This window comes from Lepisosteus oculatus, chromosome 10 (genome assembly GCF_040954835.1).
Source record: "Lepisosteus oculatus isolate fLepOcu1 chromosome 10, fLepOcu1.hap2, whole genome shotgun sequence".
Taxonomy (NCBI): domain Eukaryota; kingdom Metazoa; phylum Chordata; class Actinopteri; order Semionotiformes; family Lepisosteidae; genus Lepisosteus; species Lepisosteus oculatus.
Window position 1 is genome coordinate 28,749,671 of NC_090705.1, and position 26,463 is coordinate 28,776,133.

Consider the following 26,463-nt stretch of genomic DNA (forward strand, 5'->3'; position numbering starts at 1 on the left):
TCGTAGATGTGACCAGAAGTACGCTTACTGTGCTGCCAGATCAATAACACCATCTTTCTATTTCAGGTTTCCTAATTCACTGAAATGTTTAGCAATTGACCAAATATATTTTCACAGCTATGTAGGGCAAAGATTACTCAAATTAGCAAGACAATTTTGTCTAATAGAAATAATTATGACATTTTTTCTCTTATATAATCCTACTTTTCAGCCTTTTTTAAGAAAGTTGTGTGGCTAAGTTTTGTACTCAAGACACTGTCTAATCATCTTACCAAACAAGACTTAAGTTTGAAGAGACGGTTGTGACAAATTGTTTGTAAGCACAAAGCAGTTCCATATTAGCTACTGTAGCTAAACAGAAAACACAAAACACTAGAGCTGTAACTGCTTCCATTTCTAGCATTCTAAATACATATTTGTGATGGTATGCTACAAGGACCAGTCAGGTATGTTCACATGTGTGGTCATATGCATCAGAGGGTGAATTAATCATTTATTATTCACATATGAAACCAAAAATAAATGAAATTGCAAATTAACTCTTATTCTTAACATGGTGTGACGTTTTCAGGGGTTGCTGGATCACATCCATCCGGGATCTCAACCTTTTACTACCAGAGAAAAAGCCAGTATTACTCACTTTGTCCTTTACTAAAGTCCAAAATATGACATCAACAAAAAGACTCTAACCTGTGCTTGTCAAGGCCTTTTAAAGCCAGCAAGAAAGTAGATAATCTCTCATAGCTGAGACTCTTTAGACAGCAATTTCACAGGCCATTTCCCCAAGGCATCTGGAGACATGTACTGTAGCTCTCCACTTCCCCCTGCACAGAGGAAGCTACAAATAGTTTAAAAAAAGAGCTAGGGTTAAAAGGGGAAGAGGCTTCTCAAAACTCTAGGCCCAAAATACACTCTGAATTACCCCACCCCACATTTTGTCAAAATGGGTAAATACTACGGTTTGATTGGTTGAGCCACTTTCTGACACCCATTTCCTGTCTCAGGTGTATATGAATAACAGTCCATGATAAATAATACTGTATTTATTATTAATAAAAGGGTTTTCCTAAAGAAAGGTTGACTCCAATACTCACACAAGATTCATAATATGTGTTGGGACAAGGCCTTTTGTTTTCACTTAGAATTAAATGTTATTAAAGATCTCTAATCTTTGTGCTGCCTTGACCAAGCAGCTTGCATTCTGTTAAGCAACACCAGTCAAAGCCAACAAAGGGTGCAAAGTCACGGAGATAATTGCAAGGTAATGCAAGGGTATGAACTATGGCAGTATCCTGGTGCCACAAGGAAAATCAAATTGCCCCTGATTAGGACTTTTATCTCCTATGTAGAATTTATTAACTCTTAAATATCTCCAGTGTTTTTTGTGCATAGATGAGACCTCAGAGTTAAGTACATGACATGATGGAAGTGGCTGTGCATATTTATTTCAAAATGGTCTTAGTTACCAGGACATTGCAACAATTATTTGGTTGCAATTAATAGAAAGTTTATGAGAATAGGTATGTGAAAATGATCCTTGAAACATTTACTTTTATTTCACCATAAAACTATTCAGACATTGTGGATGTGGCATTATTCTTACTGCAGGAAAAGCAAAATATCTACAGATTACATGGATACAAACTGATGCATCACAAGTGTATTCAAAAAGCATTGGTAGTTGTTAATCCCACGACAGTGGACTGCAGTCTAGGAGCTAGTGACCTAACCATATACAATTTGATCTTGCTTCATGAAACGAAAACTACAGACTTTTGTCAGGAAATTTACAAAACTTATCTGGCTGAGTAATTTCACTTTGTGTCACAGCGCCGTGGAGCTCATTGAATCTTAACACCCTCAGTAATTTTAACACAATATTTGTTGAGCACACCCTGCTTGAACTCTCAAGTGGGTGCAAAACAAAGTTAATAACTTGTTTCTTAAAAAGATTTCAGATTTGGTTTAGAATTTGTACTTCTGGTAACTATTAATACAATGTTGAATATAATTGCAATTGTACTGTTTTTCACCTAATAATGCAAGTCATACTTACAAGACATGTATTGTACCAGTAATGGCTGTGTGGGTGGGTGTAAAGTATTACTACACAAATTCCGTCTTATTCTAAAATATTCAGGTATGGTACACAATACTTTTTTTCTCCCAATTAGGGCTTTTGATACTCCTCTTGTGTATGGCAGACAGCACATATTCACCCAGCTAAGTAAGTAGCATAAATCTTTGTTGTTGTGGCAAGAGGTTACTTTCCAAAAGTATTTTACATGCAAACATAATTGCCACTTTTGCTAACAATTGTAATGTTGACATTATCAATGAAATATTTTATGTACTTAGCTTAGTATAGCGTAACCTTAATATAGGGTACATTTTACCCTCTTAACTATCTCCAAATGAATAAAAAGGCAGTTTATCTTTGTAAGAGAAATGTATTTCTTGTACTTAGTTGGTTGCCCTGGTTTTCAGAAATAACAAATTTTACAGCCTCTGAGAGGAGTATCAGAAATACATTATTAGGAAAGCATACGCACCAGATTTGCTTAGATATGCCACATTTTTGGCAAGTGGCTGCAAAGTTCTGCACTCTAGTTGTCAAATAGCAACACTTCCAGATCTTGGGATTACTGTTTTATGCTGGTGTCCCTGCCACTCCAAATATAAATCCTGGTTACATCAGTACTGACAGCTGCCTCTTTCATTGATGTTGTTGCTTAAATTAGCTTTCAGACAAAATATAAATTGTTTAATTTGTATGTAAACCTGAAAAGACCACATTCACGTCACAACAGGCTGCACAATAAACTATTTTTTGTGTATCCTGCTGAGTAAAACAGCTCTATGTGAAACAGCCCCCGTGTTTCATGTTTGCTGCACTGTACTCTATGTGCTATTTATATTATTAATATTAATTTAATATTTAACATACAGTGATACATAAAATTAATAAAATTGTAAATGTAGGATATTATTTTTGTATTATTAGAAAAAGAGTCTATATTATCCCCAAGGATCAATCTGTTGAAAGTACAGCTTGCATATTGGCGAAAAATTGAACCCAAACCTTCCACATGACAGACAAAAATTCTTGAACCACCTCTGCTTGGATGACATGAATTAAAAACTACAAGCATTACTTTTTTCATTACACCGAAAGAAAGCATTAAACAGTATGTATTGTTACAGCTTTAGGTGTTAGAAGTTTTTGACACCTGGCACTTCTATCTTCAAAGCAGAGAGAATGTTTGCTGAAATGTGGGGGATCCCTTGAGCAGAAACTATTATAAAGTTTACCTTGGCATACCTAGCTAAACTGTGGATTAATGACTGTCAAGGAGCTTTACAGAAACACACCCTATAAGATCACATTAAGTGCACAAAGGAAAAAAAGAAGCAGGAACAACGAGAAACAAGGAAGTAGAGGAGAAACAGGATCAGAGATGACCCAAGAGGAGTTGGAAGTTGAAGCTTGCAGCAGGCAAGAGCCCCAACTTCATGATCATCCAGACATCCAGACATCTTGCTAGGAGAGCTTGCTTAGCTGTGTTTTTAGGGAACATGCATGAGTAAAAGATACCTCAGTTAGAGACATCTTTCCTGCTTATTGTGCATTTTAGAACGAGAAAATAGGCTACATATTTATTTTGTGGTAGCCAGGGTACAGAGAGAGAGAGATTTAACTGCAGGTTGATTTGAATTGAGTTTTGTGCTTATGGAGAATCCAAACATGGAGCATGCCATTGACATCTTCTACTGTATAAACCTATTTGAGATGTTCATTTAGCATGTCTGTCATCTACTGTTATTCCCAATGTGGAAACTAAAGTATAGTTTCCCTGTAATGACTACTCTTAATGTCTTTTTTCAGCTTGTACCAAGGTGCAGAATACAGTATTCTTTTTTGTATTTGAATCTCCAAGCCTATAAAAAGCCTATAAAAGCCTTTATGCATACTGTAGGACACTCTCCTACTTTGATGTTTAATATTTCCATTAAACTAAGGCTTTTATAGCATTAATCTTCATGTTTTAAAAAATAAATTCATTTTGAGTCATTAGCATTGTGTTATTGAAATATGACCAGTCTTTAACTATTGATTATGTATCTGTTTTTTAGCTAACTGCTTGTAAGCCTTCCTCATTTCTTTGCAGTTTTTAAAATTGTTAACCTTATTTTTAGACTGTTTTTAAAATTTAAGTGTATATTTAACAATACTGTGTTACTATCCCTTTTCTTCCAGTGCACCTGTTCTGTTGATGTTTGTTAATACGTTAATACGCCATATCATTTTTAGCCATATCAGTTTTGGCTTCTGAATTTCCATAATGATACATGCATTGAATGTTGAAATATCTTTATAATATACCATAATTTTTGCTACATAGTTTCCTGATTTTATCCTGATTTTAAGAACTTGCACCCATGGCTGTGTTAGATGATGTGTAGCAACTGTTGCTAAATCCCTTAAATTATATTTTCCACTTAAGTCATACAAGTTCTAAACTGTACCCACCTGTTTCAATTCTCTAGCTATAAGGTTATTTTTAACTTATATTTCGATGCTACCACTTCTCTCCTGGGAAAAACTAAGGTTGCTGCTGGCAGAGGTGTTAGTGGGACCAGCAGGGGGTGCTCACCCTGTGGTCCATGTGGGTCCTAATCCCCCATTATAGTGACGGGGACACTATACTGTAAACAGGTGCCGTCTTTCAGATAAGACGTAAAACCGAGGTTCTGACTCTGTGGTCATTAAAAATCCCAGGGTGTTTCTCGAAAAGAGTAGGGGTGTAACCCTGGCGTCCTGGCCAAATTTCCCATTAGCCCTTACCAATCATGGCCTCCTAATAATCCCCATCTATGAATTGGCTTCATTACTCTGTTCTCCTCCCCACTAATGTGTGGTGGAGCATTCTGGCGCACTATGGCTGCCGTCGCATCATCCAGGTGGGGCTGTACATTGGTGGTGGGGGGGGGGGGAGTCCCCATTACCTGTAAAGCGCTTTGAGTTGAGTGTCCAGAAAAGCACTATATAAGTGTAAGCAATTATTAATTACTGTTGTCGGTGTTACGTTATGTTCTGCTGGGGTGTGCACACTGTAAATTGGTGAATTCCGGCACTCATTCTGAATGGCTGGATCTGTAGGTGAAAATGACAGTATATCAAACAATTGCTGTTTTTCCATTGGCAGAAGCCCAGTTGGTTGCATAAATTTAAGCAAACACAGCTGAAAGGGGAGTTCTGACATTGAGACATTTGTGAAAATGTCAGTTGTTGAAGCACTGTCTCACTTATTTAAGAGCTGCTGGTACATAATGGCTATCATGTGTAAACACAATGGGTGTAGCATTTCAGTGGTAGATGAAGTGGATCTCTTCCTGTATTTGCTTTTAGACTTGGGAGGGAAAGTGCTATATAAATGCATTATCATCATTGGTACCATGTTGAACTACATGGTATCAAACAGTGATAATGAGTTGAACTATATTCTCTTTCATATCCTCTCCAGGGCCCATTGGTCTCTGAATTTTCATCTGCTGGGTTTCTTCCTGGAGGACAGTGTCCACCCCCCCCTCCTCCTCCTCCTGGACCTCCTCCTGTCCAGGAAAATGAAGTTCCTAAGACAGACTCATCAGCACTCCACTCTGCTCTCTTTGCCCAGCTCAACCAAGGAGAAACTATCACCAAAGGTAACCAAAGCGCAAGTCAATGAGAGAAGAGAAAGATTCTTCAAAAGCTTTTGGGGCATACTGAGTAACTAAACCAGTAAAGACACTTGCCCAGGCCTAGGTTAAACTCTATGATTATGAGGTCAATCCTAGGACATACACAGATCTATACACAGCTCTGAGTGGGATTCTCCAAGTGGGTTGATCAGTGTTTTGTTTTATTCTCCTCAGCAGAAAGAACATTTTCTTTAAAAAATAATTCTTAATTGTGAAATATCTATTCTCCACTGTATGGCTTGATAATTTACTTGAGTCAGTTCATACAGTAAACTTCTGATTTTAAATTAAAAGCTAAGCCACAAACAGCTGTTTCACCTTTATTAGGGCTCATTAGTCATTAGACTTTAAACAGTGAAATGGTTGTATAGGTGTTATGACTCAGCAAGGAGCTTCAGACATCGGTGGAGGAGTACAGGCTTAAACACTGACATCAGGGGTTGTAATATGGCTGTGTTGCAGGCAGCTGTAGTGGGTATTAGTTGGAACCCAAGTGCTAAAAAATCTGTAAATCAAACCTTTGTTGAGTTAGTACAAAATAAATGGTTACCTTGCTCTCATAGGCAGCTGTCTTCGCAAAAGAGTTTGTGTTAACACATAAGAATTCAATGCTAACGTTATACAATTAAAAAAAGAAATAAATGAATGAGGGTATTAATCCATCCATCTTGTCTTCTGTATGTCAGTACTCCATGAAGATCTCTGTAGACCAGCAAAATCTTCCTAAAAAATAGCTATATCCACGACGTCCCTCTTGGATCCATGGCAGCAGACTATGATGTAAGGTGTGAGTAGGCTAGGCTGAAGAAATAGATCTTCAGTCTGGATTAGAATACTGAGATCGACTCAGAATCCTGAATATGGATGGGAGACATAAACTATGCGCCCTGTTACTAAAGGCTTTACCGCCAACTGTTTTTTTTATTAAAGCGTGGAATATGAGGAAGACCTGTATTCTGTGATCAAAGCAGACAACTTGGATGGTATACATTAATAAGTTCCAATTAGATAGACAGGTGCCTGACCTCTGAGAGCCTTGTAAGTAAGTAGAAGGATTTTGAAGTCCGCCCTGTACCTAACAGGAAGCCAATGAAGCTAAGTATGGAGGTTATATAGTCTTAATTTCTGCTCTGAGTAACAATTCTAGCTTCTGCATTCTAAATTCGCTGTAGGGTGTTGAAAGAGTATTAAAACTCTGAAGTTGGCACTCCTACAAACAGCTCAAATGCTGAAACTCATGCATTAGTGCTGCATTTGTGCTTGTGTGTGCCATTGAAAGCAGCTTCCCAGCTGCTTTAGTTCCCAAGATATAGAGCCTTCTTTTTCGGGTCATCACGTGATCATGTACAGCGACTTTGACCTCCCGTAACCTTGTCTGTTCAATTCAAACATTCTCTTACTGGTGCAAGGATAACAATGTCTGCAATTTCAGTTCTCTGTTTACCCAGGGGGTGGGAAGTGGTTGATTTTGCATTTAATATCAGTATTTTCTTTGCGTTTGTGCGAACAGGAAAATTAAATTTTTCAATATTCAACCCTAATCAGAAGAGCTGCAAGTTGAACCTTAAAAAGTGAACATAAGCGAACAGATGCATGGTCTTTAAAAAGGCTTTAAGCAGCTAAAATATCACAGGTGGACATTTCGGAAACATTTTGACATCCATTAAAAAACTTTTATTGTCCTTGTAGTGGTAATGGACAAAGCACTGCACCCAATGGTTCAAAGCGCGTTCAGAGTATTACTTTCAGTTTGTTTCTTATATAGTGAATACATAAAAATAGTCCACTATTATAGCTTGTTGTTGGCTCTGGCATGAATTTGTGTATCTGGATAAATTAAGTGATACAGTAGTATTGTGATTAGGGATTTCTTCGCAAAATTCTTTAAGTTAAACAAAGGAAGGAAGAAGGGTTATATTTACAATTTTCACTCCGAGATTCTGACTGATTTAATTCCAATCATTTAGCTGAAACGGATAAAGAAATCATAAAGTAGTTATACTGTATGTATTGGAAGGCGCTGTGTTTTGTTTCCAGACACTCCGACTCAAACCTGTGTTGTACAGTGATATACAGTAGACGTGGGTAATGTCATCCCCATCAAACAATGTGCAAATCCTGCGAAACTAGAAATTAGACACAAGAAGAGTATTATTGGACAATGTTGTGTGGCTCTGGTGGAATTTCTTTGTAAACTGAAGAGTTATAGAGTAGACACATTGTGTATCGCCTCTTTTTATACTTGTAAGAACATTCCAGTGTTAATGCAACACGGAAGATATTATTAATAACCTTTTAAATCTGAAGCTGTTAACTCTACTTCACACCTGCATGTCAAGATCACAGTTTCAAAATAAAAAAAACATCAAACCTTTGATTGGATGAAAACGTCATGATTGTTTCACAAGGATGTGAAACGTGACAAATTTGTTACAGTTACTATCAGGAGAAAAAAAGGTTGTTTTTTATTTATTTGTAGCTGCTGCAGTGGCTTGCAATGGCCTGATAGTTAACACTTCAAAATTACTTTATCAGTCTGTCCGTGGAGGGAAGAGGGGAACTCTCCTTCACAGCTGACACTCCTCCATACGCTTAAGTGAAAACTTAATAAAAACGCCAATGTAAACGTCATATTTACAATTTGTGGGAAATAAAAATCTAAAGTTCTTGATCTTGTTTATATTAAAGTTATATCACTGGTCAGTGGTGGACGGTGCGCTATCTTGTCAGCAACTGGCTAATGTGCTTAACACCAGTAGAAAACATTATTTTATTTTTGTACAGAAATTTGTTGCGTTTACAAAATTAAAGTGTTTCAAATGTTTATTTAAGAAGTAAAAAGAATTTACAGCTTACACAAAGACTCAAACTACTGTAGAGAAAACCGGTTCAGGGACGCCAAATATGTAATCATAGTGGCTCTCTGAAGGCACCAGTTCTGTAGGGTTTGGGCATTTACTGAGACAATTATTAATTGTAGCAGTAAATCACAAAGTTGATTCTTTTGATGGCTTTAGAGTCCAACCATGCGACATAACTCAAACAACGCACACACACAGGTACTAATACACGAGGATACATTTATTAATACATAGAATATGCATATAAACCTAACAGATCTTAGCGAGAGGGTTATCAGAATACAAAAGGTATATTCGGTCAGTTACAAAGAGTTACACATCAAGAGGAAATACGTTCAGTATATCATTCATTAAGACCGTTTCGTAAAGTGAACTTGGTTACAACTTCTACATTAGATACTCAAACAAGTACATAACTCTTAGGAATTAAATTGATATCAACTGGTTGGGATAACAATTGAATTCTCGAGCTGTAATGCATTGAAGTTGAATACTCATCCAATCTCTGGGGATTCAGATCTCCTGCGGGCACAAAGAAACAGTTGCAGGCTGTTGCTGTCCAATCCGCCCTCTCTGGCTCCGTGCCAGGCTGTGCTGTGCGGCTTGCGACGGTGCGCTGCTGATGCTCACTGACCGGCTAGTTAGTGTTGGCTTTAACTAGCAAAGTTTGTGCACAGGAGAAAAGATGACTGTGGGTCCCAGCAAGTCAGGAAGAGGACCGGTTCGTTCCTGATGAAGAGCTAGTTCTGAATAGTGATTCAGCTTTCCACAGTTCCGACCTGTTCACGAGGCCTGCTGCTGGTTACTCTCTGGCAACCTCCACTCTAGACTCTTAGAACAAAGGAAAGTTCTGGCACTCGGACACACTGGCCGTTCCGTGGTTGTCCGGGCTGAGTCTCAGGATGGTCAGGAGGCGCGCTGCGAGAATGTCCTGCCCTTGGGATTCTCCTTTGAATTCCTTCTGAATCTTGTCTGAATCTCTCAGGCTCTCTGTGTTGCCTGTTTTTACCTGGAGGAACTTCAGCTCATTGATTGGCTGAAAGTTCCATGGGCATCAGAGTCCCACGTGGGTTACTCGGCCCTACCAGTCCCTGATTGGTTGATCAAGGTGAGATATGAGTCACTTAAGCCTGACACTTAGTAATGCAGTCCAGATGTCCAACTCGCACTCCCTAAACAGATAGGCGCCAATGGGTGACCATTGATCATGATAGCCAGGCTTAGCTAAGTGCATCCCCCTTTGGGAGCTGTCCTTGGACCTTAAATCACCTTGCATGAATGGTTTCTCTGTGGCTGCACCACAGAGATGAACAGAGAAATGAGGCCTAATTTGGGAAAGCTCAGAAACACTTAATTCTGTCTTATTATTAAGCCTCGCCGCTACACTACAATATTGATGGAAAAATTAGTGTTAAGAAAAAAACAGGACATTTGATTGCTGATTGCCTTATATTTATTTAAAAAAATGAAATAAAAAATAAGATACAATGACATGTTCCTCCCTAAGTCAAACATTGCGTGATTTTAAAACCTGTAAAAAATGGTTTAGATAGCAGAAAGTCACCTTATAATAATAATAATAATAATAATAATTGCTTACACTTATATACAGATGCAGCCATTCAAAATACACGGTACAAACCCGCGGTACGGGAAAGCACCGCAGGGCGGTAAGTGATTGGCTGGCCAAAATGACCGACAGGGGCACTCGTGGTGCATTGGTCGGTAGTGAAAAGATTTAATCATTTAAACTCTTTACTGTGCACATTTTAATCCACTTAGTATTGAATATTTATATGAAATTTTACCACTAAAGGGACATTTTAGTAGCTGAGCATAAAAAGAAGAGGAGCATAACGCATCTGAAGGTCATAAACAGTATTAATTTAGGAACATAAACATTACTGTATGTAAATTGTACTGTGTATGGCTGGTCTTGGTAGTTTAAAGAAAAAATACACACCAGTCTTCCATTTCTCCCTAAACATTTTAAGCATCGCAGTCTTTAACTAACGTGAAATAACATGTGTATAAAAAGTGGTAGTTTTAAGCTTTTAATAGGGAATATAATGTGGAATTGCATATCTAAAGAAATTAAAAACGATGGGTAAAATTCCATATAAATATTCAATACTTAAACGGGCACAGTAAAGACATTTAATATACATATACATACTGAATGTGGACCAGGGCAATACTTTTGAGTTTACAGCTTGTCCAAGGTCATTCATTATACTGTAAATACTATTAGTAATATCTTCGGTAAAGACTTTGATGGCGACAGCTCAAACATGCTCCCCCCCTCCCTCTCTCGATTCATTTCAATTTAAGGTGCTTTATTAGCATGACAGATGGGTACAATCAGTTTGGGGTATTTACTTTGTAATCTGTATTGCTTTGAGATGCCACTTTTAAAGGTGATATATAAAATCAAGGCTTTAACTATCCGTTAACTGTCCGTCCTATCCAAGCCCGAAAGTATTACAATATGTATCTTTATAGCAGGTGGTGTACAGCTTTTTAGTATTGATTACACTTTTCTAAAATGGATTTAAAAAATAAAAACAATTACAATCTAATCTTTCCACGTTTGATCCCAAGATCCCAAGAAAAATAAATCTAAACGGGGAGAAAGCCATGCTGAAAGTTTATTAAGATACTTAGAAGACAAAGATATCAATTTATGTTGCATTTGTCTGATTGTGAATCCAAAAACACATATTTAAACACGTGTTTGCGATTTAAATCAAAACGTGATTTAAATCAATATAAATGTTTATATTGTAATGGATAGGTGACTATTCATTGTTATTAAAATGACTTAAATTCGATCATGTTGTGATATTTAGAAATATAAAAGTCAATTAATTGTCCATAATATTGCTATTCTATTTTTTTTTAAAAAATGTCGCAGTACACGAATATAATCATATCATTATTAATTTCTTTAGATACGTGATTCCGTATTATATTAGCAGAAAAGCTAAAAACTACCACTTTTTTACACGCTATTTTACAAGTTAGTAAAAGACTTCGATGCTTAAAATGTTTAGGGAGAAATTTAATTTTTTCTTTAAAGTACCGATTCCTGGAATCTGACTGGCTGACACCCTTCTGAAGTGGTTCCATAATATCTGGTATATGGAAAAGAAAGCGTTGATTTTATGAAAAATCAATTATGAAATTATGAAACGCTCTGTTAAAAGCAAGAGAGTTTTTATGTCCGTTGCAGTAAAAGAAAATGCCTGACAAAGTAGGGCTTGGACAGATTCCAAGTGCTTGTACAAATGTGCTAAAGAAATTACTGTTGCAAAAAAAGTCATTCCTTTATCATATTGGCTAGCTAATGTCCTGTTTGTCAAAGAAAAAACTAAAAGTATGTTTGTTTAAAATGACAGTTAGAAAGAATGTGGACCAGCGTAATACTTTGAGTTTACAGCTTGTCCAAAGTCATTCATTATTAATACTATCAGTAATATCTTCGGTAAAGGCTTTGATGCATAAATATTTCTGATAAAGGTAGGTTGTGTACTTTTGTCCAACTGGGCAATCTTGCTTTCATAAAATATACCAACTTTTTAATGACTGATGATTAACATGCTGTAATACACAGTTTAAATTTAAAAGCTCAAATGCTGTACATGAGAGGTTAAGCTTTATTGGCTCCTCCTGGCGGTTTTACAAGGTGATTCCGGATACTTTCCGGCATGATGTCAAATGCCGCGATATACCGCGTGATACTGCGTTTTGATGCGACACGCCCACCGGGGTATACCACACCCCACCCATTTTGAATGGCTGCATCTGTATAGCGTTTTTCTGGACACTCCACTCATCAGCTAGTCAGGTGACTGAGGGTGGCACATTATTTCCCACTGCATTCCAGGGAATGTAGTTTTGACAAGAACCTCCATCTTGTCTCCATCTATCACTCTCTCACAATTCATCATGTGTGAATGAATTAAATTAAAAATAAAACGTTTACAAAGAAAATGGATTCCAGTAATACTACCAGCTTTATAAATACATATATTTAGATCCTTAAATTAATATTGTTATTAATTTCATTATATTGTTATTAATTTCATTAGATAAGCGATTCCAAATTATATTCCCTATTAATCAAATTCTAAAAAGTATGCATTTTTTACTGCAATAACAAGCGTTTAGAAATCCCAACAAATTCAATAATATTGCTATAAATATAGATAATATTTACTATTTTAGTTTTTCAAAGAAATGTTTATTTGTTAAAAGAAAACTCTTGGCGACAGCTGGGTTCGAACCCAGTGTATGAGGTGATACACGACATGCCTGCTCTATAACTCTTCAGCGTACAGAATGATGTCTGCAAGGTTACACAACCTCATTTCAACAGTCACTGGCTTACTTGAAGGTGTAACACGTCTTCACTGTCATGGTACGGTTTCAACATACTGTACAGTATGTTCTCCATTACCACTATAAGAACAGCTTTAAAAAAAAATGTCAAAATGTTTCCAAAATGTCCAAAATATGTTTCCAAAATATTTTAGCTGCTTAGTTACATGACTCCATATTAATATTACTATCAATAGGTATTAAATCAGTACAACTTTTATTAAATTCAAGTAGTTTAAACATTATTAAAAAAAATAAAAAGTGGTTTTTAACTATCTAAACCATTTTTACAGCCACACAATGTTTGAGTTAGGCAGGAACACTTCATTGTATCTTAGTTTTTATTTAATTTATTTAAATAAAAAAAATGTTTGCCCTTGTGTTGATAGGCTTTTCTCCGATTACTGCGATTATTTGTAAAAAAATAACTATTCCCCCTTCTTTGTTTAACTTAAAGATTTCCATTAAGAAATACTTAAACACAAAACCATCACGTGTCGATTTAAGTTTCCTTCTTTCAGTTGGGTATGCATGATTAGCAACATGGGGTCATTGTTATGATTTCTCTATTATTTTCAAATCCCTCAACTCGTTCACTTGTGGTTATTTTGGAAACATTTTGACATTTTCTTTTTAACTACATTGCTGTTGATATTGTAGCAATAGACAAAATGAAACGCTTGGAGTTTGTAATGTAGGGCACTCTGAATGAGTTAAATTTTGATGCAGGACAAATAAATGTATTTTCCACAAAATATACTTTATTGGCAGTACAGTAGGAGTTAGAAATTATTTGTTGTTATTAATAAATCACTTAGCTTCGAACATGTTGTGATATTTAGAAATATCAAAAATGTGTATATAGTGTCCATAATATTTGGTATTTTAGTTTTTCAAATAAATGTTTATTTGTTAAAAGACAACTCATATTGACAGCTGGGTTCGAAACCCTGACCTCCAGCATAACACATGCCTAGCCCATTACACCAACGTGTTGCTTAACAGCTTAAGCTGTAGTTGCACAGGGCAGGCAAATTGTTTTCACGTAATCACAGGTTAATGAGTTAAACTGCTGCAGATGTTTACAGGGAAATTGTTCTACTGTGATAATTTGAGCTATATGAATATAATTATATAATTATTAATTTCTTTAGATATGCAATTCTGTATTATATTCCCTATTAATCAAATTCTAAAGAATATGTTTTTTAACTGCAATAACGAGCACACATATTCATAGAAAAGGTTAAAACACTTTAACTTTTTATGAAGTATATAAACTTAATATAGTCAAAAGGAGCACATGAAAACTGTCTAAATAACCACAGTATGAAACAGAATTAAAGACTTTGATGCTTAAAATGTTTAGGAAGAAAGTGGAATACTGGTGTGTATTTTTTTAAACTACCAATACCAGCCAAATACAGTTTACATCATGTTTATGTTCCTAAATTAATATCGTTTATGACCTTCAGACGCGTTATGCTCCTCTTATTTTTCTGCTCAGCTACTAAAATCTCCCTTTAGTTGTAAAATTCCATGTAAATATTCAATATTGAGCAGATTAAAACATTCACAGTAAAGAGATTAAATTATTCAATCGTTTCACTAACAACCAATACTCCATGAGTGCCCCAGTCGGTTGTTTTGGCCAACCAATCACCTACAGTACTGCGGTACAACATGGTGAACTGTAGATAATTTTACGCGGTATGGGGTTGTACCTTGCATTTTGAATGGCTGCACTTGTAAGTCAGCCTCAGTTGGGTTAGATTCTGGTGTCAGTCGTTGATTCTTTCACCTGCAATAGTATGCTGTATTTTTTTTTGTTTGCATCACAGGCCTCCGGCATATTTCTGATGACCAAAAAACCTACAAGAACCCAAACCTGAGATTGCAGGGTGGGGTAGGATGCTTGCCACCAAGCAAGAGCCACAGTTCCAACCTACCCTGCCCTAGAAGCCCATCCCACAACCATCCACCACTGCTTCAGCTCGAGGGCAAAAAATGGAGAGTGGTATGTACCCTAAGAACCTGGCTGCTTTAGAATGTGTGTGTGTGCAGAAAAGAACATTATCTCTGTTGAATATGGTAGTGGATCTTTGATGTTATAGGGTTGTTTTCCTTCCAATGGTCCTGGGTCTGTTTTTAAATCATGAACTCTTATCAAATACCAGGACGCTTTGGTATTTGGTATAAGTGGATCTTTCTGCAAGACACTGATTTCAAACACACATCAAAATCTAAGAAGAAGTAGTTAATTGACAACATAATCAATATTTAGCAGTGGACATCTGAGTTTCCCCATTGAAAACCTGTGTTTTGAATTGATGAAGCCTATATGTGTGGACTGGGTCTGAAAAATCAAGGATCTGGAGGAATTTTATGGAGGAATGGTATAAGATCCCTTCCCGTGTGTTCTCCAGTCTCATAAAACATTATAGAAAAAGCTCCGTTCTGTTATCTTTGAAATAACACAAAGAAAGAACCGAAAATAGGGGTGCCAGTAATTCTGGCACTTTTGGGGGGGGGGGGGAATAAATTTGTAATGTATTACAAATAAATGTTTAATTTTGTAAACTGTTGTGTAACTTTGTTTTGATAAACACAAACTCTGATCTTTCAAAAATATGTGATTAACACAACAACCCCCCCCCGTTTTCATCTCATGTACTCCTGTGGTCAGGCAGACTGCATCTGTTGTCTGACATCTGGTGTGAGTTTAAATACTGACTCAGCTTGGGCTTAAAAGGCATCTTGCATTGCACAGGGGGAAGAGGCAGGGTTTAGAGTTTATATCCTTGCACTTGGTGCTCATTTAAGTCATTTCACTGCTTTCACTAAGCTATTGCTAAATTTCAGACTTTTCTTGCTAGGTAGAGTTTGGTTTTTAGAATTTCTTTTGTAAATGATCTGAATGATCAACATGCTTTACTGAATATCTTCAATTATAGTGAAGCAACCATGTGCACATTTATCTCACTGTTGAACACATGGGCCAGATGAAGTTAATTATTTTCCATTCTTTTTTTCTTTTTAGGAATACCAGGATGGGTCAAATGATCTTGTCATATCTGAAACTGAGCTGAAACAGGTGATATACATCTTCAAGTGCAGTAATTCCACACTACAGATAAAAGGCAAAATCAATTCCATTATTGTTGGTGAGTTTTTTAGAATATTTACTTCATTTTACAAAGAATACCCAGATGGCATTTAAACATTTTTAATGATTTGCCAAACAGCACAAAACAAAATGTCACAAAAAGTAAAAAATCTCACATTAAGGCAAGGAAAAAGTGGGTAAATAAATGAGTTTCTAGTATAGGAAAAGGCTACTTCTATATTTTGCTAGGTTTTGCTTTAGCAAAAAATCTTCTTCTTTCCATAAGAGCAATTTCTGCATATACGCACCACCAGGCAAGTTCTAAGAGTACAGATGCAGCCATTCAGAATGTGTCATTTGTTGTGGTAAGTTATGTGATTCATAGGCCAAAGACAATCAATATATGGCATTTGTGGAGCGATAGACGTTAGTGAAATATCATCTGTTTATTTTTAAATCCACTTAATATGGAATATTAATATTCTAAAGGGAAATTGTGGTGGTTGACAATAAAAGCAGCATAACGTCCTGAATGTCATAAACAATATTAATTTAGGAATATACAGTAAATATATTGTACATATTTATACGGTTGGTAGTGGTAGCTAAAAATAAAAAATACACAACAGTATTCCACCTTCTTCATAAACGTTTTATGCATCAAAGCCTGTAACTTTGTCACTTGCTGTGGTTATTTTGGAAAACATTTTACGCGCTCATTCGGACTATATTAAGTTTATATACTTTAAAAAAGCTATAATGTTTTATCTTTTTCTATTAATACTTGCTAGCGTTATTGTTGTAAAAATGTTGTACAGATGCAGCCATTCAAAACAAGCGGGCGATACCGCATTATTTTGCGGTGCGCTTTACGCAGTCTACCGCGAGTTACCGTAAATTCTCCTAGAATACCGCAAGTAAAATAATAGTATCCGGAATTTCCGCAAGGTGGAGCTAATAAAGCTCAACCTCTCATGTTTGCGCTGTTGCCATCAAAGTCTTTAACGAAGATATTACTAATAGTATTAATAATGAATGACCTTGGACAAGCTTTAAACTCAAAGTATTGCCCTGGTCCATATTCTTTTTTTCATTGACCGTCTTTGTAAAAGTAACACCACAGCATTTCGCAATATCGCATTTGTTTCCAATCACGCAAGTAATTTTTTTGAATCTCCGATTAACCATGCCTTTCACATGCTCATAAAAGAGATTGATTTAGGAACATAAACATATTACTGTATGCAAACTGTACTGTATACAGTATGTATATGTATATTTAATGTCTTTACTGTGCCCGTTTCAGTATTGAATATTTATATGGAATTTTACCACTGAAGGGAAATCTTAGTAGCTGAGCATAAAAAGAATAGGAGCATACTGTAACGTGTGTGAAGGCCATAAATGATATTAATTTTGGAACATAAACATACAGTATACTGTATGGCTGGTCTCTATACTTTAAAGAAAAAATACACACCAGTATTCCATTTCTCCCTAAACATTTTAAGCATCGAAGTCTTTAACTAATGTGATATCGGAGTCAACAAGCATACTTTTAGAATTTGATTAAAAGGAAATATAATATGGAATCGCGTATCTAAAGAAATTAATAACGATATAATTATATTCATGTACCGCAACACAAGAATAGTACACGCTGTACGATGTCTGTTGATAATGTTTGTAGGGCTTTTTCAACACTCCTCATGTGACCTTGCCGGTGGCGCTGTGGGTTAGGTTCCTGACTCCTACATCACACGTTGTGTGTTCAAATCCAACTGGAGCCATGACTTTTTTTTAACAAACATTTCTTTGAAAAAATAAAACATTTCCCTGGCTCAGAGATTAAATAAAACGTCACTCGCACCAAACAAATTTATATTTCTAAATATCACATGATCGAATTTAAGTCATTTTATTAACAATGAATAGTCACCTATGCGTTACACTATAAACATTTATATTGATTTAAATCCCGTTTAAATCGACTTTATTTAAAACCCATAAATAATTTGCTGGACAGAGTGGTGACAAAGATAGCGATTTACATTAAAAGACATTTAATTAAACAGGGGTTTGTAATTTAAATGGGAATGGGGGTGACAGGAACTCTTCATCTAAATAAAAATAAAATAAATAAAACACTTTTTATGCACGAAACACGGGTGATTTTTCTTCCTCCTGATCAGTTTAGAAATCTGAGTATGCTGTAAGGTTTTTACTTCTTAATTAAACTTTTAAAATACACGTTTCGAATAGAAAGAAATCCTCTTCCTGGTACAGTCTGTATAGCAGACCAGCACGTCTTTTTTCACCAATCAGAGGGGTGTCAGATGGTGACAGCCAATCACCATTCTGAAGCCCTACCGTAATCTCTGGTATAGGGAGACCCCAGAATTCTGTTCCATAGTTTAGATAGATGATAGATACTTTTAATGATCCCGTGAGGGAAATAAAGTAAATCATTTTCATTTTAGGAAATTATTAAACGCTCGGTTAAAAGCAAAGGAGATTGTCTGTTATAGTGGACATAAAAACAAGAGTTTGCTGCGGCATTAAAGGAAACCCAAAATTTAACAAAAAATAGCTGGCATTATATCCTAGACGGCCCCAGACCGGGAGAATGCCCGCAGCGTAAAAGAAAATGCCTGATGAACTAGGGATTGGACAGTTTCCAAGTGCTTGTACAATCGATGGAAATGTTCAAATAAATGTGCAAAAGAAATAAACAAAATAATAATTTATTTCTTTATCATATTGGCTAGGTAATGTCCTCTCTTTGTTAGTTAGTGGCTGTGTTCCTGCGTTGGGTAGCAACAGGTGAATACAGTATGTTCTCAGGCAGAAGATGTAAACCGCTTAATTTGCGTGTTAAATAATTGTTTTAAATTAAAATTCATTCTATACAGCAATCACATATTTGGGTACTGTTTCATAAAACTTTCATGCTTAAAATGTTTAGGGAGAAATGGAAGACTGGTGTGTATTTTTTCTTTAAACTACCAGCCATACACAGTACAGTTTACATACAGTAATGTTTATGTTCCTAAATGACCTTCAGATGCATTATGCTCCTCTTCTTTTTATGCTCAGCTACTAAAATGTCCCTTTAGTGGTAAAATTTCATATAAATATTCAATACTAAGTGGATTAAAATGTGCACAGTAAAGAGTTTAAATGATTAAATCTTTTCACTACCGACCAATGCACCACGAGTGCCCCTGTCGGTCATTTTGGCCAGCCAATCACTTACCGCCCTGCGGTGCTTTCCCGTACCGCGGGTTTGTACCGTGCATTTTGAATGGCTGCATCTGTATATTCCCTGGCATTCTTAGAAAAAGTTAAAACAGTATCGCTTTTTTATGAAGAATATAGACTTTATATAGTAAGAACAAGCACAAGACTGATGCATTAAATGTTTTGAAGAAGTCTGGGATATAGTTGTGTACTTTTTTTAAATTTAGCTACGACTAACATCTACGTATGGCATATGTATGATCGCACGGCTTTAAAAGCCAATCAGTACAGTATGTGAGACATATATTCTTCATAATCAAAATGTAAATTTAAATTGCTTCCTGATTACTCATTGCTGAAATTTGTATTAAGACAAAATATAGATTATTTCAATGCAAATGTAAACCTGAAAGAAGTACATCAAGTTCACAACAAGCTACAGTATAATACTAAACTATTTTTATATATCCAACTGAGTAATTTTGTTTTTGTAAAATGACCCTATGTTCTTTTTTTTAATTTGAATTAACTTTCTTTTTTAATTAACTTCATTTTTGACATGCACAGTTTAAAATTAATAAAAGATTAAACAGTATACAACTTAAATTCTATCATTCAAAATAGATTGTCTCAAGGGGCTATTCATTGACTGGGATTCATTTGGCGACAGCCCAAATGCTTCTACACGCCACATTAAACATTCACTGCTCTACTTGGTGGTTTTAGAAAGTAGTATGTTTCAGTGGCCTTCTTAATACCATTTTGTTATTCTAGATCAGGGGTTCTTAACTCGGGGGTCCCTATAAAGATGTGAAAGTAAATTGTTCTGAAAAAACAGAGAAAATAATTTTGCTGAGTGTGGCACCACCTAAATGTAACATAATGCCATTTATTAATTTCCATTAGGTGGGCCATGATTCCATTTATATTGGTAGCACTTTTTTCTTCTGCGCAAAGCAGTCGTGATTAGCCTAGGAATTGGGCGTTTTTTAATAGGTGGCACTGGAAGAATGAGAGCTAAAGATGTGGAGAAGCGCGCAGCAGAAAATTCAGAACAGAAAAAAACTAAGAAAATGAGAAAATACAACAAAAAGAACCTAAAGTATGGATTTACACAAACAAGTGATGGAGAGGATGCATGACCACTATGTGTGATTTGTGGCAAAATGTTGGCTAAGGAAAGCCTCAAGCCCTCCAAACTCCTGTGCCACTTGCAGACCAGACCGTTTTTTGAATGAAAGCTACAGGAGCTAAGAAGCCAACAATCTACCCTGTGAACCAGAAGGCACTTCAGGCGTCTTTAGATTGGTTTGTCAAAACTTGGAAGCCACACACATTAGGTCAGACTTTTGTCTTATCATGGGCTAAGGCAGTGGATCTCAAACTTTTTGGACCAAGTACCACCTCTGATCAAACCAAAGCATCCAAGTACCACGTACAAGTCATCTTCTCAGAGGAACCCCAGAAATTCTCAGTGACCAACATGAGCGCACATGTGCGCACACACTCACATACACAAATAATGAATGTTATAATAATAAACTTAATTTGATATAGTGTAAAGCGTTTTGAGGTTGCTTCTCAAAACGCTTTACAGAAAAAAAAACGGAACAACATCAAATAAAACTAAACAATAAAAAAGCACCATTTCAGTGAGAGGGGTTTGCCTGTTTAGTCGAGCAAAGTAGATGTGAATTCATTTTTCGAGCCTTAATACAATTCACAACAGAGTCTAACAGATTTAAAATCGTCACGCATTTTCTTGATGGCAAAGGTCTCGCGGTGGATGTTGCATTGCGTCCATTCATTTCTGGAGCAACCTCTCTAATTCGTGCCACTACACCGCTGTGTCGGCTTGTCATTGCTCTAGCACAGTCTGTACAAACTCGGACGCATTTTATCCAGTCTATGCCATTCTCTTCGATAAATTCATTCACAAGCTGAAATATGTGCTCTCCTGTAGTTCCTTTTGGTAGCAGCTTACAGAACAGAAAGTCCTCATGGGACGTACCCTGAAAATCGTATCTAACGTAAATGAGCAAACTGGCCAAATCGACTACAGACGCATCTAATTGCAGTGAATGGCATCTGCTCATCTTAATGTGCTCTATCAGTGTACTTTTGATATCATCCACCATTTCAATAATTCTATAAGTGACTGTGTCTTTCAGAGGGGGAAGCAGGTCGAGCTGTTTAGCAGCTTTTTCTCCACACATAATACGTGTCAGCTCTTTTGCCAATGGTAAATAAGGTTCTTCAAAAATAGTGTGGGGCTATTTAGAAATCCACAAGCTTGCATTTTTACCCATTTCTGTTTCAGGAGTCTGTCTCAGAATTTTTCTCAAATTAATGTAGCGGCGAGGCTTAATAATAAGGCAGAATTAAGTGTTTCTGAGCTTCCCAAATGAGGTCCCATTTCTCTGTTCATCTCTGTGGTGCAGCCACAGAGAAACTATTCATGCAGGCTGATTTAAGATGTTTTCTTTTGATAAGAAACAAGCTCCCAAAGGGGAATGCACTTAGCTAAGCCTGGCTATCATGATCAATGGTCATCCATTGGTGCCTATCTGTCTAGGGAGTGCCAGTTGGACATCTGGACTGCATTCCTAAGTGTCAGGAGTAAGTGACTCATATCTCACCTTGATCAACCAATCAGGGACTGGTAGGGCCGAGTAACCCACGTGGGACTCTGATGCCCATGGAACTTTCAGCCAATCAACGAGCTGAAGTTCCTCCAGGTAAAAACAGGCAACACAGAGAGCCTGAGAGATTCAGTAAGATTCAGTAAGATTCGGGAGAGACTTCTGAGACTTTTCTAAAGGGAATTGTAACGGACACGGACTGGAATCCGTGTCAGATCTTGTAGAAGACCCTATGCGATGCGGTAAGAGCTGGAGAAAACAAGAGGTGTGGTAAAAAGGAACACACAGGGGTTTAATAGTGCACAAAATAATAGTGACAGTCCGTGAGACAGTGTACAGGGAAGACAAAACGGCATCCAAATCCAAACGGGTCCAAGGGCAGGTCAAAGCACGGTCCGAAAGTCCATCAACTGGAAATCCATCCTGGGACGCGACAAAGTTAAAATCCCCGGGAGGGGGGAGCACACGGACAAACGAAACATGGAGGTCCAAGGGTGACGGGGCGAGATCCTCCAGACCCCGGGCTCAGGAAACGGGAGGTGTCGGGGATGAGGCCTATGCCCTCAAGAGACAGACGTAGGGTTTCCTGGTGCTAGGCGAGCCTCGCGACATCTTACCTTAATGATGAGCCCCGAGGACTGGAGGAGCTGGTCTTTAAATAATAACACTAAAAGGGTACACCTGGAGAGCTAAATGACACGAACAATAATGAGAGCAGTGGAGCGCCCTCTAGGGAGGGATGTCGGGCGTGACAGGAATTCAAAGGAGAATTCCAGGGCAGGGCGCCCCAGGAGCAGAAGGCTCCCAAGGGCAGGACATTCTCGCAGCGCGCCTCCTGACCATCCTGAGACTCAGCCCGGACAACCACGGAACGGCCAGTGTGTCCGAGTGCCAGAACTTTCCTTTGTTCTAAGAGTCTAGAGCGGAGGTTGCCAGAGAGTAACCAGAGGATCCACCCGAGATTAGCACCAGCAGCAGGCCTCGTGAACAGGTCGGAACTGTGGACAGCTGAATCACTATTCAGAACTAGCTCTTCATCAGGAACGAACCGGTCCTCTTCCTGACTTGCTGGGACCCACAGTCATCTTTTCTCCTGTGCACAAACAACACTAACTAGCCGGTCAGTGAGCATCAGCAGCGCACCGTCGCAAGCCGTACAGCACAGCCTGGCACCAAGCCAGAGAGCGCGGATTGGACAGCAACAAGCCTGCAACTGTTTCTTTGTGCCCGCAGGAGATCTGAATCCCCAGAGATTGGATGAGTATTCAACTTCAATGCATTACAGCTCGAGAATTCAATTGTTATCCCAACCAGTTGATATCAATTTAATTCCTAAGAGTTATGTACTTATTTTGAGTATCTAATGTAGAAGTTATAACCAAGTTCATTTATGAAACGGTCTTAATGAATGATATACTGAACGTATGTCCTCTTGATATGTGTAACACTTTGTAACTGACTGAATATATATCTTTTGTATTCTGATAACCCTCTCGAGAAGATCTGTTAGGTTTATATGCATATTCTATGTATTAATAAATGTATCCTCGTGTATTAGTACCTGTGTGTGTGCGTTGTTTGAGTTATGTCGCATGGTTGGAAAGCCATCAAAAAGAATCAACTTTGTGATTTACTGCTACAATTAATTGTCTCAGTAAATGCCTAAACCCTACAGAACTGGTGCCTTCAGAGAGCCACTATGATTACATATTTGGCGTCCCTGAGCCGGTTTTCTTACATTAACCTAGAACAGTTCTTAAATATTTAGCATTGATACCAATCTCAAATGATACTGCATTGGGTGTATTTCAAGATACGTGGAAGACCAGGTGATCACTAAGATCTAGTCTGTATTTTTCTTTACAATTGAGACCACTGATGTCCCGAAGAAATTAATTTTCTTTTTCCTTCTTCCTTTTCCCCACATGCCACTGGTGATCAACTTTCGTTTTGCTGGACACATATATACGTGAGCATGAAATAATTTATATGACTAGAACAAGTGTGTGGGAATCTGCTCCGTCGGTGCACGAGCTATGACTGGCAAACACAGTGGGCTAGTCACGAACTCAAACAAGTAAAGGATGAAACTGTTCATACTGTAAATTCCATCAAGGCGAGTGCAACAAGTGCAGAACTTTTCACGATTCTCTGTCAAGAGTTGGGAGTATCTAAATATCATCAGCTGTTGTACCACAGTGAAGTACAATGGCTGTCCATGGGTAACGTACTGAGTCGACTTTACAAACTCTGAGAGGGGCCCAGAACATTTCTATTTGAGAAGAACTCTGCCGAAAATAATGACTTGTCCTGCTGGCCTGTTTGGCTGAGATTTGTAAACGTCTTAACGAGTTGAATGCGGGCCTGCAAGGGAAATGCATCCGTCATCTTTTTCTCCAACAAAATTGTAGAAATCTGTGTTGTGGCAAACTCGGCTGGTCGACGAGAACTTTCTCTGCACTTTGAATGAAAGTACTGTTTTAAAGGCTGACCTGTGTGTGCTTATTCGGGCTCATCTTGATTATCTGACCACTGATTTGGCCCTGAAGCAGAGGTTCATGGAGAGGCCTCTGGCCTACTTCTGGACTTCAGTACAAACTGAATTTCAAAGACTGAAGACTTTGGCACTTAAAAAACTTATCCCCTTCGCATCGACAATTTTATGTGAGTCTGTATTTTCTACACATACTTACCTTCAAAACAGATACAGAGCCCATCTCAGGGTAGAAGATGATTCGTGACATCCTCGGCCCTACTAAGCCATGTCTGGAACACCTCTGTGCATCAATGCACAATGCTCAACCATCCCATTAAGTGAGTGGGCTTACAATTTATACAAAGTGACAATTTTTAAATCTGTTGGGGGGGGTTGCAAAATATTTTTAACCCTAAAAAAGGGTTGCACTTTCAAAAAGGTTAAGAACCCCTGTTCTAGATAATAATTGTAAAAATACATGTATTTACGATTTCTTGATATGTAATTCTTTGCTTGATGTGTAAGTTTTATATAAAGGTACCACTCAACTTATATAAGGCTGATTTACGTAAAGCTGACTCAGAGTTTAATGTGATCTCATTCTTTTTCCAGATTGCCTTGTGTGTGGCTGAAAAGTAGTGATGTGAAAGTGCAGTGAAGAAGCGTGATAGAATTAGTTTATATTATTGATACAAGAGTAATATGTGTTACAAGAGTAGTTTTATTATTAAAGTACTGTAGTGTATACTGTAGTGATTAATATTACTTTTTATTTTACTATTAATATTGTAATGGTGTAATTCTCTGTTATTACAGTTCAGCAGTAATAATAACAGTTGAAAACAAACATAATGTTTAAGAGTATGTTCTGATTTGCATACATTTTGGCTTATGTAAGTTTGTGAGCAACCTGTTCAGTAAAATTTGTTTTCTTTTTTACTTTTTATAATTTTTTTATATTCTTGAAGTATGTAGTACTGTGTCATCTTTAAGATCTCCAATAAATTAATCAAAATAATTTTTCTTACACAGGCAAAAGAGAAGCTCTATGAATTATTTATCTTTAATGGAACCTTCAGTCAAAGAATGAATTAAACTGTTACTTGATCCATGACTTATACCTTGTTCTTCTATTTTTTCAGACAATTGCCAGAAGCTTGGCCTGATATTTAACAATGTGGTTGGCATTGTGGAGATAATAAACTCAAGAGATGTTAGAATACAGGTAAATCTCAAAGGCCGCTGAAAACCTCATTCAAAGACCTTATTGATATGAATGGAAATATTGATATTGTGACATTATGTGATTATTGATGCTATCATTATCATGTGACAATAACTGTATTTACACTCATTTCATTTACAATACTAAACTATGTAGGACATGGTAGATAATTGGTAGATTAATTATTTTTTATTCACAGAACCCTAATCATGACCACCCTAGCTTGGACCAAAATTCAGGAGTTTGTAATAATATAATAATATAATATAACTCATATGCCTCAGATTCTCTTTCCTTCTCTGTTCTAATTCCCAGTGATCATACAGCCAATTTGCTATACCTTTGCTACAACTATACCTGAGATGGATCTGAGTCACAGAGATAACCTGTCAGCACAATCATCTCTGATTATGTAGCACATTTCAAACCAACCATCTCTACAGGACTTGCACTCCCCTACAGATTCTTGGCTTATTTATAACTTAGCATATCTAGAATGCACCCTTGCTACCAGCCTCATTTCATGAATGGGATTTACAGTATATCTGAAGTGACAGATTTAGGACAGACTTCCTTCCTGTCAGGATTATACCCAATTAATTCCTTCATATTGTTCCCTCAGCTTCTCCAGGCATCTGGAGAAATGCCTCCTTGGTTAGTAAGATACCAATCATCATGCTGCTACCATCTCTTCTCAGTGACTTGTTTCTCCATTTTCTCCCAAGCCTTTTAATCTGCCACAGTTCTACTTGGAATTAATATTTTCTCCTGGAGATAGGTCTTTAAGGTGT

At 37.1% G+C, this 26,463-nt stretch overlaps 1 protein-coding gene across 2 annotated transcripts in view; it reads left to right on the forward strand.

Moving 5' to 3' along the window:
• Window positions 1-26,463, forward strand: part of cap2 (cyclase associated actin cytoskeleton regulatory protein 2) — a 113,124-nt gene that overhangs the window by 68,372 nt on the left and 18,289 nt on the right. For both annotated transcript variants that reach the window (XM_069195060.1, XM_069195059.1), the window contains 4 exons: window positions 5,526-5,706; window positions 14,825-15,000; window positions 16,024-16,147; window positions 25,590-25,672. In XM_069195060.1, coding sequence (XP_069051161.1) covers window positions 5,526-5,706; window positions 14,825-15,000; window positions 16,024-16,147; window positions 25,590-25,672 — 564 coding nt within the window. The remainder of the gene's footprint in view (window positions 1-5,525; window positions 5,707-14,824; window positions 15,001-16,023; window positions 16,148-25,589; window positions 25,673-26,463) is intronic.